At 40.7% G+C, this 18,357-nt stretch overlaps 2 protein-coding genes across 2 annotated transcripts; one reads left to right on the top strand and one right to left on the bottom strand.

The window, feature by feature from the left end:
- Window positions 1-4,505: 4,505 nt before the first annotated feature.
- Window positions 4,506-16,047, top strand: zcchc4 (zinc finger, CCHC domain containing 4). Its single transcript, XM_071541731.1, has 13 exons — window positions 4,506-4,694; window positions 5,270-5,388; window positions 5,529-5,611; window positions 6,122-6,394; window positions 7,094-7,174; window positions 11,906-11,978; window positions 12,093-12,243; window positions 12,402-12,502; window positions 13,503-13,624; window positions 13,851-13,926; window positions 14,024-14,075; window positions 14,603-14,750; window positions 15,647-16,047. Exons 1-13 carry the CDS (start codon window positions 4,607-4,609, stop codon window positions 15,768-15,770), a joined length of 1,491 nt encoding a protein of 496 aa, XP_071397832.1. The 5' UTR covers window positions 4,506-4,606; the 3' UTR covers window positions 15,771-16,047.
- LOC139663166 (probable E3 ubiquitin-protein ligase TRIML1) lies at window positions 7,185-11,633 on the bottom strand. The gene is given in 9 exon segments (XM_071541732.1): window positions 7,185-8,051; window positions 8,053-8,192; window positions 8,195-8,578; window positions 9,269-9,399; window positions 9,540-9,559; window positions 9,669-9,905; window positions 10,369-10,450; window positions 10,863-11,091; window positions 11,580-11,633. Coding segments are annotated over 8 exon segments (1,290 nt in total). The 5' UTR covers window positions 11,090-11,091; window positions 11,580-11,633; the 3' UTR covers window positions 7,185-7,982.
- Window positions 16,048-18,357: the final 2,310 nt, after the last annotated feature.

Raw genomic sequence — 18,357 nt, 5'->3', positions numbered from 1 at the left:
GTCTCTGCTCTCACTGGAATTCACTGTATCGTATTTGGCTTTGACTGGAACTATTGCTCGATTGCTGCGTTCTGTTTAAAGTCGGAAATTCCCAATTGATAGGTCGGAATTTCAACCTCAGAAAGCTCGGAAAAAAAATGCCAAGAAACATGGACGCCTTAAAATGCTGTTCCCTACGCAACAGTACACAAAATAATACAGTACACAATATTATACTTGGCCGAGCATTAGCTAAATGTTAGCTAGCTAGCTAGATGTTAGCTGCCTAGATAGAACGTTTATAAGTGTAGCTTTACGTTTCAAAATTAAATGTTTATCCATTTGCCAGGTGTTTTGACATATTTACTGAAAATGTAAGTGTATTTTAAGAATTATAAACAGGTCAAAAGTAATGCTGAGTAGCGTTTACAGCCATATGCCGCCATGTTGAGGAGAGATCAGATAACCATATCTCGGAAAACTGTGTCCCACTTTGAATTTTGACTTGAAGGGCCGTTCCATTGCGTTTTTCCTAGTAGGAAGTTGGAATTTCTGACTTTTCGACATCTCCGGAGGGCAGCATGAGGTCCCCCAGGGACCTTTAATGGGTCCTGGGCGTTTCTCAGCAAAATGAAAGCTAGTTTAATTTCAATATTACTGTTACTTCATTCACTAAGTTAGAGAATGTATAAGAATGACTATTTTGATCATACGGTTCTCTGTCCTGTTATCCCTAAGCTAAACAGTTAGGCTATAAGTTACTCTTAATCATATCTAGGGTGGCAACTAAAGACTATTTTCATATTCTTTTTTTTTTTCGACTAATCAGCTAATTATTTAGTCTACAAATGCTCAAATGCTAATGACAAATGCTCATTACAAGTTAAGTGATGTCTTCAAATTGCTTACTTAGCCTGACCAGCAGCCAAAAAACCCCCAAAATATTCATTTAATAATGATATGAAGCAGAGAAAAGTAGTAAATCTTAGCATTTGTGAAGTTATAACTATCAAATATTTGGCATTTTTCAATTAAAATCATTAATGATTATAAAATTTGTAATCTATTTTCTGCTGATCGACTAATCGATTGACCGACTAATCGTTTCAGCACTAATCCTATCTTATTAAATGGGGCCTAATGTGAATGTAGTGGAGGGTAAACCCACCTAGACTCAGTTTACCCACATGTAAGTAGCATCAGACTGATATATGGATAGGGTCTTTTAAGGGAAAGATAGGATAAATGAATGAAAGTATGGGCTAGTTGTTTTTTGGTGGTTGTTTGCCTCATGATTAACCTCCGACAGGAGCTCATAATGTCCCCACCTTTTTGTTGTTTACCACCACACCACCGGTTTGGCGGGTCTTTGACGTGAAAAAAGACTGGGAACTCTACGCTGATATATTAGTATTTACAGCGTGTATTTATTTGAATATGGAAAACGCCTCGTCAGACAGCAGCCTCGGCTTCCAGCAGTCAGACCTACAGTGTAGACAACAGTGAGTGATGCTTCGGTAAACAGGGGGAGTCACTGCAGTGCAACACGATGAAAAAAGGACTACAAAACTCACTGTGGGGTGGGTGGGCGTTTCTACACCCAGCCTAGTTAGCCCGTATGACAGTTATTTTAAACTGGCTGAACCCTCGCGCTGCTGTCTTCATTAGCAGATGATGGCACAGAATCATGGTACTATGCTATAATCCTATGATGCATTTTAGATGGATAGCCTACAAATTTGACACATGGAAATATTATAGTGATGCCACAGAAGATGAAAAATACCATAAAGTGAGACAGGGCCACCATAGACTCACTATTGATCAACACAGCCACACCAAAACTCCCTATTGGAATATTATAGTTTTTTTTTTCCTGAAGGTAATAATATGGATTTTCCCATTGCCAGTGCGAGAAAGCGGTTAAATCTTGAATGCTCTTACCGGTGCTGCTCATGGTGCCAATCAGATGTCTTCCCCAGTCAGATGATGATGTACAGTAAATAAGCCACTATCCACATTGACAGTACATGGATGATGCCAGCAGCCGCAGAGCGCACGAGCCTTGTTACCCCCCACTTCCAGGATGAATAACAGGGGAATTTTGACGCAGGAATATTGCAGAGAGCCTGGTTGTCCCTGGCTGTTAAAAGCCTCTGATATCTCCTAAAACAGACGTATAGACACTGTCCTATATACCGCAGGGCTGTGCTCCCTCACTACGGAACGACAGTGCAGGCTGGGTGTGGGCGCACAGTGGAGAACTGCGACCCGAGTCAAGCTTGACAGAATAACAGCTGGGGCGTCTGGTAGCGAATTTCAAAATAAAAGCCCTGATGATGAACATATATTTGTAGCTCTTTTCTTTTGGAATATAATGTTGGTCAGGTCTCAAAGTGGGGTTTGGGGGGAGTTCCTGGGGGGACTAGAGGGGGTTCCAGTAAAATGAGGAATAGTTTAATTTCACTGTAGTTTAATTCTCTGGAAATTTTCACAATCAGAAAATGTATAAATATGACTATTCTACTCTATTAATAGGCTTCACGAACTCCCCACCTACAGTGTAGCCAGTTCTAGAATTCAATGCTAAATCACCAACAACAAAAATCTGTGGTGATGTATGTAGGTTTTCTTGGGGAAACATTGATTTATGCCTTACCTAAGAAAGATATATGTCATATGCCTAAAAGGTGGGTAAACTAGGTTTAGGTGGGTTTACTCTGCATCCCTGTGTATATATGAATTCACACAGACTCACGCAAAGCTGTTTGGTTGAGTATTTTGATCACATTTTTGTTATTCTGTACACCCCAACACTTAATAATTCCTTTCCCCCAAATGTGACAAAGTCTACGCTTTTATTTTGAAGGCAAAACCGCTTAACTTCCTGTCGTAGTCTAGCTAACTCCGGCTAGCTTGTCGCAGCTCTGGTTCAGCATCCAGCAGCAGTCTGCTGGTGAATACCGCGTCTGACAGCGCCACTGCGCTCGCGGCGTGGCGAGCGTGAACGCGCGGGAATTGTAGTCTTTCTAAATGAAAAGAACCATTCGAAATAACCGACGTCGTGCTTATTTTGGACTACAAGCGAGGTCTGTGTAAACAAACCGCATCGTGCCGGAGACAGGCGACAGACCTGCGACAACAACAGAGGGAACCAGAGATTTCCCCTTTGTCAGTCAGTCAGTTCACATAGCCTAGCTTCTTTTCTTCGTATCCTCGTGCTCTTTCTCCTTTTCTGTGTATTGCATATATCTTTATGCTTTTACACTTTTTCAGTTATTTCAAACTGCATGGATTTCATCTTTAGTAAGCCTAGATTTCATATCATACAATATTTTCGTTCATTTTTCTTTGTCCCAGTATGCTCTACACACCCTGATGCTACAAATCCTATTTTTTCAGTTATACATTTCTACTTACATTTTCTGTTATGTTTAATATCCACCATTTCTTATGTGTTCTTAATTATTTTCATTTTTCATTACTATTTTGCTGCAACAACACAATTTCCCCATAGGAATCACTGAAGTTTCCATCATTATACATTTTCCCTTATTAAAGCTCAACATGAATGGCATTTACATGGCTCACTTAAGCATGTTAATTCCATCAAATACGCCTTATTATTGCTGCTTTACTAATGTATTACTCAAGTATTATTTATTAATGTATCATTTTCCGTGGTTTGATCCTTGATTTGATATAAATCTCCCTTGTTTTGACACGTGGTTACCCAATACGCCCAAGGTATTATTTTCTGACTCTATTATAACTTAATTTGAATTTATAGAGCCAATTTATGAAGCATGGGGCTCGTTTATTATATTGCAATGTTCATTATGGCAGGTGCAGTGCTGATTCTCTCTACTTGTCTGCCTCCTGCTGGGAGGAAATTCCATTACATCAAATCAGCTGCAGTATATTTTCTTCCACAAAGTTTATACTGTTTATTTTCCCCATCCCATCAAGTATATTATGTTGTGGCATTGAATTGAAGCTATTATATTGCTTTTACATTGTCAATAGAGAAAACTGCTCTTGTAACTCTGTAGCCAATTAACCTTTTCTTTGTTTTTTAATTAATTTCCAGGTCTTTGTTGAAATATTAAATATATAACATTGGAGTTAAGAATAGGAAACTTGTCAAACATTCAAATACAATCCAAAATTGGGTAATTGAATTATTTAATACGTTTTATTAAATACATTTTTGAAAAAGGAAAAAAAGGAGTAAAACTAAAAAAAAAAAGAACATTTAATTACATCATTTCTATGGGTTTTAAAAATAGTATTAGTATAATAATCATCATCATATCAGTTGTTCTCAAGTAGTCAAATAATTAATCTCTATTACAATATGTTGACTTTTGATTTGAGAGTCAGTAGCCTATATTTGCAGTCGGGAATAAGGTAAAGATAACGATAAAATTCCAACAGTCCTTTCTTTGTGAGAACTTTATAGCCAATGAGCTTTTATCGCGACACAATGATCATGACGTCACATTTACGCGACCAACACTCGGTAGTGACAACATCCATGCTCGGTACGGCATGGCTTCCAGTTGTTGGGCTTAACTCTCATTTTCGCGAAGATAACTGAGAAGTTTATAAACTCTAACCTAACGACATGGATGTGTCTGGGGCAAACGATGACAGCTTCGGAATAGAGGTCATTCTTCCAGAAGGGGATAAAAAAGCTCCATCTTGTCCTCATGGTAAGGCAAAATATAACCAGGATAACGTCGTAGCTGGGAACGTCACGTAAAGCTCCCTTAAAAAATTGGTCGCTTAAAGTTTCCTTGCTTATTGGCAAAATATATAAGTGGTAGAACATGACTTAAGGCGTTTCACGTATAAATATAGTCTTCTGGTAAATTCGGCATATAGCTGATCCACCAAGCAGCTTTTATTTAAACAAAACGTCAACTTTTAGAATGACTTCATGCTAGCAACGCCTTCCATTGCGGTGTATTTTGTTGGAAGAAGGCTGTGGCAATAGCAGGCGAACCAGTTAAAAAGTTGAAATGCTGCATGTGTATTGGATGTAAGCCGAATTAAAGAGTGACTTCTAACGACTCATTAAAGGTCTAAAGTCATGTTCTATGAATCAAGTTATGTAGCCTACCTTTGCCGATTTGCAAGGCAACATTAAACTGATGGATTTTTGAACGGAGTTTGGCGTGGTGTCCTCTCCATTCAGCTGGGAAGGGCACATGTCGGGGTTACACCTCATGGCAAAACATGTAACTTACAAAATAACTTGCATAATGTTATTTGTGTCTTTTGTCAGGTCCAACGTTGTTATTTGAGAAGGTTTGCAAAGGAGATGAGAAAGGCAGGAGGTTTTACGCTTGCTCAGCATGCAGAGATAGAAAAGACTGCAACTTTTTTCAGTGGGAAGATGAAAAGGTAAGCTCTCTCGTCATGGTCAACTCTATAGCAAAAGTCAGTTTTTCTAATGTGACATTCGTATTTGTCACGTAAGACCAAATGTCTGATATTGAACATGTTGAACACTCACTCATTCTAATGCACTGTTTGTATGTTAGGTGTCAGAGGCCAGGCTCTTGGCCAGAGAGGCAGAGAACCAGTCCAAGAGACCTCCGTTCACCCACAAGGAGTACTGCTCCAGGTAAGAAGCCAAGACTTCAACATGACTTAACACTTTTTATGAATCACAAGGAGCCACTGGTTAATTCGGCATCCAAGTGATTCACAAAGCAGCTTTTTGTTTCAATAAAGTCTCTGCTGACCAATGCTAAAGGTTGAAATATTATTAAAAACGAGTGCTGCTTAGTGTATCGGATGTATGCCGAACTGAAGAGTGGACCCTAATGATGATTAAAAGGTCTTAAGTCATTTTCTAGGAGGTGTGTATGTTCACCAGTAAGCAAGGCCACATTAAATTGCCAGATTGTTGAATGGAGTTTGGTGTCATTTTTCACCATACAAGAGAAAACAGAACATAGGGCGAAATGAGAGCCATATTAGCCTGTTTTTGTACAGGATTGAGATGGTTGCGATGTCAAATCCACACGCCTCAAGTCATCACACTAATACCTCAATCAGACTAATATCTTATGAAAATTGATATCTTATATTTAAGCGAGGCTGTTTTCATGGATCATAACTTGTCCCGCAGGTTTCGAAAGTTCGCCTCCCTCCCTGTGGATGAGAAGAAATTCTGTCAGGACTGTCAGACTCTGCTCCTACCGGGTGATTATGACACCCACGCCTCCCACAAGTTTACCGCCATCACCGTGGCTCAGCTGAGGAGGCCCAGCGCGCTGCTGCGTCCGCTGGAGAACAAGAAGAGCAACGCCCAGTACCTGTTCACCGAACGGAGCTCACACTTCCTGTTGGACACCTTGGCCGGTCAGGGATACAGGAATGTGCTGTGTGTGGGAACTCCCAGGTGAGGGATGTTTTTCAGTGGATTTTGAGTTTCAAGATACTAGAAACTAGTAGTTTGTTTTACTTGTCTTTCAGTGTGAGATTCATTTATTAGATTAGATGAAATTTAAATGGTCCTGTATACCTTATCCGGTATACAGATTAGGGTTAGACTGATAGGTTTGCCAACCAGTCTAACCCTCATCAATTAAAGTGAGTCTGATTCTGATGAGTAGATGAAATGTACCTAGGGCTGAACGATTTTGAAAAAATATCTAATTGCGATTATTTTGACTGATATTGCAATTGCGATATGATTTGCGATAGTAGAGGGAATGATAATTTTTACATCATTATTCTCATTTTCATTGAAAAACGTGTTAAAATGATTATGGTGTGATTTTTGCGGGGATCTGTACCAAACAAAGATGTTTTCTTAAGTCTGTAGAGTATGATGTGTAGGCCAGGACATCTCTGCAGCACCACAATATTTAATTTAAAATGGTATTTTGACACACATTTCACCTTTAACAAATATTGCGCCTCCTGCGATTTAAAAATTGCAGTAGGCTATATTGCAATTTCGATAAAATTTCGATTAATTGTTCAGCCCTAAATGTACCACAGACCAATTGTTAAAACTTATACAGACAAATCATTGACATATTAAACACTGTCAGAATGTGTTTTTTATTTACGTATGATTGTCACTCTTTGCCAGACTCCAGGAGCTGATCAAGTTGCGTAACCTGGAGGGGAAACATGAGCCCATGAAGAGTCTCCTGCTGGACATTGACTTCAGGTGGGTCTATCATACTGGATTCTCCTACTGTATAGCTGCTTTATCATAATGGCATATATGGACGGTAGAGGTCCCCATCACTAGGGATGGGACGATATGCTCATGTCGCGATACGAGTCGATACGTGATGTGGGGTTCACGATTCAATACAACCACGATACAACGTGATAAATAAAAGTTCAGTGATGACAAAGTCTGACTGTGCAGAATTATGTTTATTTCTGAGACACAAATCTTTCTAGCGATGGCATTGGCTCGCTAGAATGTAAACAATTTAAAAATGTCTTCACAAAGTGCAAATAATATAATTTGGATGGAGATATCACAATTAATTTTTCTGTGCCTCGATAACATAATGTCACATTTTTGTATTGCGATATATTGAATTTCGATATATCTTCCCATTCCTAGACATCATTGTCGTGCATGTATCAATTGATACCGTTGATCCCTGGAATATCTCTAGAACAGTGGTTCTCAACGTGGGGTCCGGGGACCACCAGGGGTCTTGAGGAGGTTCCAGGGGGTCCCCAGTAAATTGATGAATTGTTAAACTTCATCATTATTTCATTTACAAGAAGTTAACACAATTAGAGAATGTAGATTTTGATCATAGTTTCTCTGTTATCTCTCTACCTACGACACAGATAGTCATGGAATTCTGGACAAAATCATATCTAACAATAAAAATATTCTTAGATTTCAGTCTGAGAGACAAAATCTCATCAAATGGGGGTCTGTGGCCCTAATGTGGACTAAATTAGGGGTCCTTGATATGAAAAAGGTTGAGAATCACTGCTCTAGAATATCATAGAATGTGAAGGTTACAGATCTCCAGGTGGTTTGGCCAGGCCTGGCTCTCTGGTGGTCTCAGGAACCCGTACGGCCGGGTACAGCGGCTCGGTGAACTGGTGGTGAGCCCTGTCGAACACCGGAGTCAGGGCCGCCGAGAACCTCTGCAAGACAAACATGGTCTCCGCAATCGTAAAAGTCAGCTTGCCCTTCTCGTAATTCACCACACTCGACCCTTCCCGGCGGCGCTTGCCCGACGGCTGCACGCCACGTTGCGGTCGTTGTGCCAAGCGGAGAGACGCCCGTCCCGGAGCTCCACGCACCACGAGTTCCTGTTCCGGCCCAGTTTGGCGCCCTTGTCCCGCCCCTTCCTCTCCAGGGAGCCGTAGGCCACGCCCACGGCCCAGGCGCCGCAGCACCGAACGTCCACTTCCCAGTAGCTCTGGCCCGCCGTGACGGACAGCGAGCCGAAAGCGCAGTAGACCTTGTCGAACTGGAGGGGATGCTCCGGAGCAGCGTGGGCGGAGCCTGAGAAGCAGATGCCACGCCCCTCTGCCGTCACTGCGACCTGGCCATGGCAGGTCTGCCTGTCAATCATCATGGGGGACGAATCTGAAATGTAGCAGAGCATCCCGTTTTCCGTGATGACATTTTGACCTTTGAGCATGCATCAACGCTATTTCAAATATGTCTAAGGGTGCAACACCTACAGTTGGTCCGAACCATAAAAGTATACTTATATAATATTTTTGTATTTGGCTTATTTAGGTTCACACTGCCCAATTACAAACAAACTAGGGCTTGTAAACAGAAGTCACATGGATTCACAAGTAGCTTGTTTATTGAACAGAGTTTTGGTAATCTGTCTTTCCACCAGGTTAGAAATTTTTGGCAGGGGGTAGTCAATACAAAGCTGATTCCAGTTCCTGTAACTTTAGCTAATGGATGCTAATGGACTTGTTTGCACTCTTTGCCATAATTTACCTTCTCTGGTGTTCATACGAGTTAAGAAGACGTGAAGAAGTAACGTTCTCACACCTAATGACCTCACCTCAGCATGGAAAAGGACCAAAACCAAGCATTTTCAGCCGTCACAGTGCGTTTTTTTGGCGCAACCTGAGTTCAAATGGCATTGTTCTCACCTGCCCAACGGCTCCAGAGTTCGATAAACTTCTCCAAATGTGCCTAGTGTGAACGCATCCTTAATTTAGCCAGTCATGTTTTACATGATACTTTATTGATCCCTGAAACAAAATTCTCTTTTCCACGCCCCCCCTCCCCTTGACATAATCGTCTTCCTACCTAAAAGTAGAGTCTTCCTGTGCAGCTGGGCTTTCAGGTCTTTGTAGATGGAGCATAGTGTTTTCATAAGCTTCTCAAATCTCTCTTCATTCAGTCGGATTTCGTTCTCGGAGGCATCTGGCTTCTTAAAACTGGGAAGGCATTGATCATGATGATTTAGAGAGAGATTTAAAATAGAGCACTGTAGGTGCCCACCAATATAGCAATAGTTTGTTAAGACCAGAAGTTAAATCTCTGTGATGATAAATGACATCAAATGGCAGGACATTACCTCAGATTTTCAGGCTGACCCTGCAGAAGAGACACAAACAGAAATACTACGATTAACACAGCAAGGGAAAATACCGTTAAGTGAAGTTTCTTTTTTAAACTTTGTAAGTGAATATCTCTTGAATCGGACCTTAATGCCTCCCTCTGCCTCTTGGTTCTTGGTCAGTGCTCTCTGGGTGGTGGCAATACTCTTGTTGACCTGGACCAGGTGTTGGTCCCAGTCCTTCAGAACCTGGTCAAGTCTTGTCCTGGTCTGTCTCAGGTCCAGCTCCAGGGAGTCCAGGACCACCTGCTCATCCTGCTTCAGGACAGACCGCATGCCCTCGAAGCGCTCGCGAACCTGCTGTTTCATCACCTCCGTGCTCCTCTTCATCAAGGAGAATGGAGGGGATGAGAAGCAGAACTTGAGTGATGGCCTTGCTGAGTTTATACCTTAAGTGTTAAATCTCCCATGAGATAATTGGTGCAGTGCAATGTAAGTGAGTAAGTAAGTAGAGGAGTGTAGGATTGATCAGTGCTTAGGGTCATGGTTGTGGTACACCAAAGTGTCAGTTCAATGAATGAAAAATCTGTAATGGGAGGTGCCCACTTGATAGCCCCGACGACATGCTGCCCCACTCCATTCCTTCCCCCTTTTATCCTCTAACATCCGAGCCAGATTTCTGTGTTGGCACTCATTTTAATTTAATAGCACAAAGATTAGTTAGATCAAATCCTGTGTATTGGTAAATTACTTTATCTACACCGTAGTGCTATGTTTCCTACCGATTTGGACTCGCTGTGGGTTGGATTGTCTCTCTGGAGTAAGCATTGAGAGGTCGTATACTTACGGAGAGATCCGCCTTGCGTTTCTTCAGAGACTGGATGTGGGCCTCAGCCCGAGATCTCTCTGCCTGGAGCTCCCCCACACGTCTAGATAATTGCTCCTGTAAAGAGTGGACCTGAGTTGTATTCAAACTACTCGACTAGTATTTATTTAAAATAGATTAATTGATTTAAACTTTGATAACTTAATGGTTGGTTGCAATTTTGGCAAGCCTAAATTTGAATCTGAATTTGATACTTGTTTGACAGTTTCCCTATGATTTCAGACTTTTTGGACACCCTGTAAAGCCATTTGGTGGACACTTTTTATCCAAAGCGCCTTAACATTGCCATGAGTGCATACAGTTTTTGCATGGGTGGCCTCAATGGGACCTAAAGCCTTGGCCTTGGCGGTGTTAGTGCCATATTTTACCCATTACAGCCGTACAGGACCACACATGCACACATTCTGTATATGCAGTTGAAGAATAAAAGTGCATTAATTGAGCCTTCACTGCACATCTTTACCTCTGAGAGTTGTTGAGCTTCGGCTAGCTTCTTTAGTAGTTTTGGGGAACGTGGGAAGGGCTGAACAACCCCATCTGTACTGGAGTCCAACGGAGTAAAGCTCAGTCCACCATCCTGCAGTACACTCGGGTTACCTGCAGAGGGCGCGCCTAGACCAGTCTGGACCGATAGAGCCCGTATCGACCGTCGGCCATCGTCTGATGGCTGTTTCTCTGTCATTTCTGAGGAGAGACAGACGCAATCAAAATATGTTAAATCCGGAGCTGCCATGTTTTAAAAAGCTTTGTTCATTCATAGCCCGAACTTGTTTGTTTGATATGGCTGTGTTTGCAGACTGAACCAGTTCCTCAGGTTTTCATAACTCTGAAAACCTGTCTGTTCTGGCTCCATGCCAAACTTTCTGTTACAAAGCTATCCAGAACATGGTCTAGTTTTCTCTCCAAATTTCCTGAAAACATATCTGCTGCCAAGCATAGTCACATTGCACAGATCTCTGGATATTTAACATTCGGATTGCAACCGTTGGCATATGTATACTGTTGCAGAGCACCAGTCTTTTTTTTAAAAGAATTAGTTCCTTGTTGAGTGTGCAACAACTTGTAGACTTCTACCTGCTGTAAGAGCAACATATTCTTTATGCTGTGCACAGTCAAATATAGACTAAACTGTATTCGTTTCGCAAGAAATTATGGCTCTCAGCACTGCTTACCTCTGATCTGCTCTCCCTGTCTCTCTTGTGTGCTTCTGTAAAGAATGCGAAAGATAGAACTGCAGAGAGGGTGTGTTCTTGCATTACAAGCCGCAGCCTGCACTGTACACTCAAACCCCTTATCGTTACCTGGATACACACCTCAGGAGATTCAGTGTATTTGCCAACTTTGTGTGGATATAGATAAGTTCAAACTTGCTCTGTGTTTCTAGCTTGCATAAGACAAAGAGCACTGGACAAAAGGCAATATGCTGTATTTGCAAAATTTTCTGAGCTTTGTGTTCTCACTGAATAACATGGGGTATGATCATTTCTTCCTGTTTCAGGTATGCCCAGTTCTATGGCAAGGATGAATTCTGCCATTATAACATGTTCAACCATCACGTCTTTGGCGGAGAGGTAGGAGTTCGAACACTTGGATTTTTTTTTTTTTTTTCATGGGGTTACACTACATTAAAGCAGTGCCGGTAATGCTGTCTTCTAAAGATAACGAGCCTGTGTTTGTATTGTTAGGCATCCAGTGGGGTCCTGCGGGCCTTCCTCAGTGAGTCTGATGGGGAGAAAGTGGTGATGGTGGCTGACCCTCCATTCGGTGGCCTGGTGAAGCCTCTGGCCAACAGTTTCTCTCTGATCTCACAGACGTGGAGGAAACTGCAGAGCCCTGGTCAGTGTCGCTGTTCAGTTTGAAGTTTTCCATGTGAAATAGATTTATTTTTTCATATGAATTGAATTCATGGCAAATAAAAATGAATCCGTTTTAATGTAAGAATCCCCAGTCCAGTTTTTCAAGCTAACCATCCATGTGTTTGTATGTGTGTCCAGACAGCAGTAGTGTGGACATGCCCATGATGTGGATCTTCCCTTACTTCTTTGAGCCTCGCATCCTGGAGTGCCTCCCCTCCTTCATCATGCTAGACTACCAGGTATTGGCATTGAACCAAATTGAGCAGAAAACACAACTGTAAAAAATACTATACTGTGTCAGTATGCGTATCGTAGGTGATTATCAATGAGATAATGTAACAGATGTAGTCAGTGGTCCTAGTACTGCATTTCCTCCTTAAGAAGATGAATACACATGACCCCTAGGTCTCTGCATTACTCTGTAAGGGGATCTCCCATTATAATTGCTAGGCGTAGCCCAGGTTTGGTACAGCTGCAGGATATTGAGTCATAGATTTAATTTACTGGTGGTAATGAAATGCAACAAACTAAATCTAGTCCAGTCTAGTCAGTTGTGCAATCATAAGCGATGAACTGAAGTTCAGACATCCAAACACTATGTTTCTCTTGCACTATAAAGTAACCCTACACTATGTTTCTCTGGCACTAAAAAGTAACCCTACACTATGTTTCTCTTGCACTATAAAGTAACCCTACACTATGTTTCTCTGGCACTAAAAAGTAACCCTACACTATGTTTCTCTGGCACTAAAAAGTAACCCTACACTATGGTTATCTTGCACTATAAAGTAACCCTACACTATGTTTCTCTGGCACTATAAAGTAACCCTACACTATGTTTTTCTTGCACGATAAAGTAACCCTACACTATGGTTATCTTGCACTATAAAGTAACCCTACACTATGTTTCTCTGGCACTATAAAGTAACCCTACACTATGTTTTTCTTGCACTAAAAAGTAACCCTACACTATGGTTATCTTGCACTATAAAGTAACCCTACACTATGGTTATCTTGCACTATAAAGTAACCCTACACTATGGTTATCTTGGACTATAAAGTAACCCTAGGTTATATTTCCCTTGGGCTATAAACTAACCATATGCTATGTTTCTCTTCAAGTGGACTATAAACTAACACTAGGGTCCATTTCTCTTGAGGTGGACCGTAAACTAACCCTAGGCTAAGTTTCCATCCAGGTGGACTATATACTAAACCCTTGGCTTTGTTTCTGTCCAGGTGGACTACGACAACCATCCCCTGTATAAGCATGGGAAGACGGGCAGGAAGCAGTCTCCTGTCCGACTGTTCACCAACATCCCTCCTCGAGATGTCGTCCTTCCTAAAGATGAGGGCTACAGGTATCACCACACTCAATCTGTCATCTCTGAGACCGACTTGTTCAATCAGGACCACAGAAAAGAAATTTGGCTGCATTACCTGGAAATATAATTGAAAAATGTCCGTTACTGCTTTGACGTTTGAGTTGGACATGCTCATTTGCATGAATCTGAATCTACTTTTAGGAGCATATGCTACATAACAGTAAAGCATCATTTTAGTATTTCTGCCTTTGTTTGCTTTTAGATTCTGCTCTATATGTGAGAGATACGTGTGGTCCCTGAACAAGCACTGTGCTAAATGCAACTTGTGCCCATCCAAGGTACAGTACTGCAACTTTCCATACATTGTAGTACTTTGCATACTGTATTGAAGGCAGTCTATGAAATTCAAACAACTCTCACTACCTGTCCCTCCAGGATGGCCGCGAATGGAAGCATTGCTCGGCCTGCGAGAAATGTGTGAAGCCATGTAAGTAAGCGTATTGTGAGATGCATATAGTGAGATGCATAGTTAAAGACTAACTAAAACATCACTAACTATCCCCCCTTCATTATTTTTAGGACTATTTTTATTGTTTCAAATAATGTGTTTACATGATTTAGGTTTTTTTTTTACATTAGTCCCACTGAGATTAAGACTCTCTCTTTCAAGGCAGCATCACAATAAATATTAAAGTTAAACTGTATCAAGTCAGAATAGAGTCAGTCACTTAAAAGAGAGAACAAAGTAAAATTTCAGATATTGCAGTATGCACTCCAAAAGGTGATAGTCCAATACTGTATTAGAAGGCTTATGGGCTAAATATATTTTAATGTTGACTGACTGATTGTGCCTCAAGCTCCCGACAAAGAACAAAACAAAACACATCTACATAAATAAATTCACACTAATGCAACATTAGGGAAAAAAATGCAATATTCTAAAAAGTAAATCTTAATCTTAAATCTTAATAAATAGCAGCCAATATTTAGTTTCTTTCTTGTTGTTCTGCCCAGCATGGAAACACTGCCAGTCCTGCGGTCACTGTGCCCTCCCAGACCACCCATGTGGCCAAGGCCAGGGGAAGGAGGGCTGCTTCAACTGCGGCAGCCTGAAGCACAAACGCAAAGGCTGCCCTCTCAAGGACACCCACCGCATCAACAAGTGAGTAACCCTAACCCTAAATTGTCTATTGTTTTTCAAGGGGTGCATATACGAAATCAGTACATTTGGAAACCCCGGCACGGTTTCCCCCGCTTGGTTGGGTTCATTTGGTCACATGAAAAACACACAGCAAACGGACCTTGCTGAGAAGGAGGCTTCTTGGTTCATTTCCAAAGCCAACTCTGGAGCTTCATTTTATGCGAGACCGTGAAATTCTGAAATTTTACAGCGCGATATGTGACCAAACCAATGCATGAATGCATTGGAAGTGACAACTTGTCCCCTGATTTGTACCAAAGCAAAGAAACTATAGGTTTGAAAATGACCTTAGACTTGGACTCCAATGGCATCTGGCATCTCTTCATCTCATCATTGGTTACCTGCTGGGTTTAGAATTGATTTCACTCACTTTTAAAGCACAGTTGGCCTGGCCTCAAGATAGATTATGGACCATTTAACCACCTATGAGCCAATGTTGAGTCTTATGGCTAAAGCTTTTGGCCTCAACTTGCTTGAGGAGCTTAGACTAGCAGAATGAGTATCATATTTTAAATCATTACTTGCTTTTATGCAATATCTTTTGTCCTACTACTTGTACTATGCTGTGCTGTATTGTCTGAGTATGATGTTGGCTTTGATTGTTAAAGCACTTTGTAAAGTCTGTTTAAAAAGTGCTATATGATAAAGCTTACCCTTATTAAAAGTCATGAGAACAACTTAGCAGGATATAGCTTCATGTATAACCACTCAGAGGCTTCACTGTGAAATTCATGCCCTCAAAGACTTAATCCTTTGAGTCCCATCACTGAGCCAATAAGCACAAATTGCTCACTTGTCTTAACTTGTTCCTGTTGACGTGTGTGTCTGTCTGTGGATCTGTGTTTTGCCTCGTGCAGATATCGGTCCAACGCCAAGGGAGGAAGCAAAAATGTGTCCCATCGTCCCCTCTTCAAGCCCAAGGGTAAGAGGAAGTCGGGCGCCGCTCGCAGAGCAAAGAAGATGGCCGCTCTGTCCACGTGAGCTCGGCGTTCGTGCAGATAATCTTGTCGACTGTGCAATCAGAAGCGATGAACTTCAAACATCCAAACGGTAGAATAGATCAAATATGAATATAAATGAAACATTATGCATATTTTAGTGTAGTTTTAGCCTGCTATTTCTATGTTTGGACTTGAAGTTTCATTGCTAGAATCCCATCCCTAGTTCATGTTGGGACTTCACCTCTGGTCTAATGGCTGGCCTTAACTGTGTAAACAGAGTGAGTGCTTTTGTGCAGTGTTTGGACTTGAATAAAAAACGATCGTAAATTATTTTGCCTGGTATTGCCAATGAAATGTATAATCTGTAGACATCCAAAGATGCTATTTATTTTGTATCTAGCAGCTTTTTGTAATCTGAAGGAAAGATTATTACAGTCCGTAGTCTGTCACACACTGACGATAATCCATATATAATCTATATCTTTCTAGAACCACAGCAGTATTTCCATTCTACCTGTGTTTGCTTATACATAATCAAACTTGGATAAACTGAGCATGTCTGTTGGGCAGAATATCAGGTCTGTGTTACATATGAATGCAATCTGAGCTGCTTATACTGTAACTACGACTACTACTGAAGAGAACTGGGACAAATAGCATCTCAAAGTAAAACGGCAATCAAGCTTTTCTTTTCTTTTTTTTTTTAATTTAAAAATCTATTCAAAATGTATTTATTCAGGGAAAGACTGAGCTCCGTGCTCTTTTCCAGTAACACCCTGCTTCACATTCATACAATAACACACTCATGCTGGGAGCTGACCAGCATCACAATTTACAAGTGAAGATTTACATTTAAATTACAAATTTCTTCTAACCTGAAAGCCGTTGGTTTTTGTGGGTGCACTACATGCCTTGTTGGTAATCCAGGCATGATCTATAGTCTATAGCTACATCTACAGGGTCCTTGCAAAGTCTGAAAAAATGTTTTAAGGCCTTAAAGTAAAATGTAAAATGTCTTAAATCCAGCTATAGAGGTCTTATTTTTTCCATGCAATGACAGGTTTCTTTTTGCAGCATGTCCACTCTTAGCTGACTCTGCTTTACTAAACACAGTTGGACTTTTTTATCCTTTCAAAATTAATTTCCTGGTGTCCTTTTTCTTATTCCGCCCATTTATAGTTTCACAACTTTGATTAGCAATGTTCAACCAGAAACAGGCTGCTTTTGTCAGCCTTTTCTCTTATTTAAATTGGTCTCAAATTCAATTTCAGGTGGCATTAAAAAAAGTCTTGAAACGTCTTACATTTTGCTGAAAACCTGCAGATACCCTGAACCAAAAAGTACAGCATGCAATGTTGCTTGTTCATTATACCAAGTCAGTTTTGTCTTTGGCCACTTGAGGGCAGCATTGTCTATATTTCCTCTGCTGTCTCATCTGATCTCCCATAAAGGTTTGCGTAGGTTACCTAATAACCTGCTTTGCACTGGGAGGGATTTGCATATCTGTTAATAATAAAGAATATGTCTAACTTAAGTAGACTTAACATTCAGCTCCTCTATAAGTATGACACCCTCACATCCCTGTGGGTTCATACAGCAATGAGTGTGAGTAGGAGTGGACATAATTAAACCTGACTCAGACACTAAGGGGCTCTGAACTAGTGCATGCCCACACACACACACACACACACTGTCAGTGACTGCTCACAGAGAAACAAGGAGTGTCTCATAAAGTAGATAGGTATACATCCTGCCAGCGTCATGCATATATTCATGGTGATGATGGTGAAAAGACAGATTCATAGTGCTCACACACACCTGCTTTCATATGTGTTTACTCTCTAAACGGCGAAGACAGACACAGGAAAACATGCTATCTCTAAACAACATCCATGCCAGCAGGAAACTTCTGTTTTTTGGTGTTTATGTCATCAAATATAATGTTTTTTTATTTTTAAATTTACCTGTTCACAAGGCACTTTTATCGGGAAATACCCCACACCCATAATACAGTCTTTTCAGTATCGTTTTGATAGCTATAGTTTGAATCTGTATTAAATCTTATCATTCCAATATTTTCCAATATATAATTGTTTTTGTTCTGTACACCCCAATATTATTTTTTTTCCCAAAAGTGACAAATTTTACCCAAAGGCCTTGAAAATCTTTGAATGTTTGTGGATTTTAGAAAAATAAAAATAAGGCCTTAAAAGTTTTTGAGAATGATTGGGTGGCAGTGAGTTTTTTTTAAATTAAACCAAATTGGACCTTTCCTCACATCCTGAGGAAAACCCTATGATGGATATTCATGTTGATTATAGCAGCAGCTTTAAAATGAAAGATTTCACCAGGAATTCTTTATCCTAGTCGATGGTAACTAAACTTTTGCTTTCTGTCGAGTGACAGTCAATGATGGAGTGGTAAATAAGAAGGTGTTTAAACTATGACCGCCACCTGTGATCAGCATAAGGCAAACGACCACCAATATCAACAAAAATCAGTTATAATGTATACAATGAAGTTATGTCATAAAGATTTGTATCAGCCTTAAAAGGCGTTTAAAACAAGTGTAGTTGACAAGTCCAGTTTAGCGTAACTGAACTGAACCAAATTGTGCACTAAACATA

The sequence above is a fragment of the Centroberyx affinis genome, unplaced genomic scaffold (genome assembly GCF_046629955.1).
Source record: "Centroberyx affinis isolate AG114_WGS23_722 - 3 ecotype Tasmania unplaced genomic scaffold, CSIRO-AGI_Caff_v1 ptg003938l_1, whole genome shotgun sequence".
In the NCBI taxonomy this organism is placed as follows: domain Eukaryota; kingdom Metazoa; phylum Chordata; class Actinopteri; order Beryciformes; family Berycidae; genus Centroberyx; species Centroberyx affinis.
The sequence above is the reverse complement of the archived record's forward strand: the minus strand, read 5'-3'. Positions and strand labels throughout refer to the sequence as shown.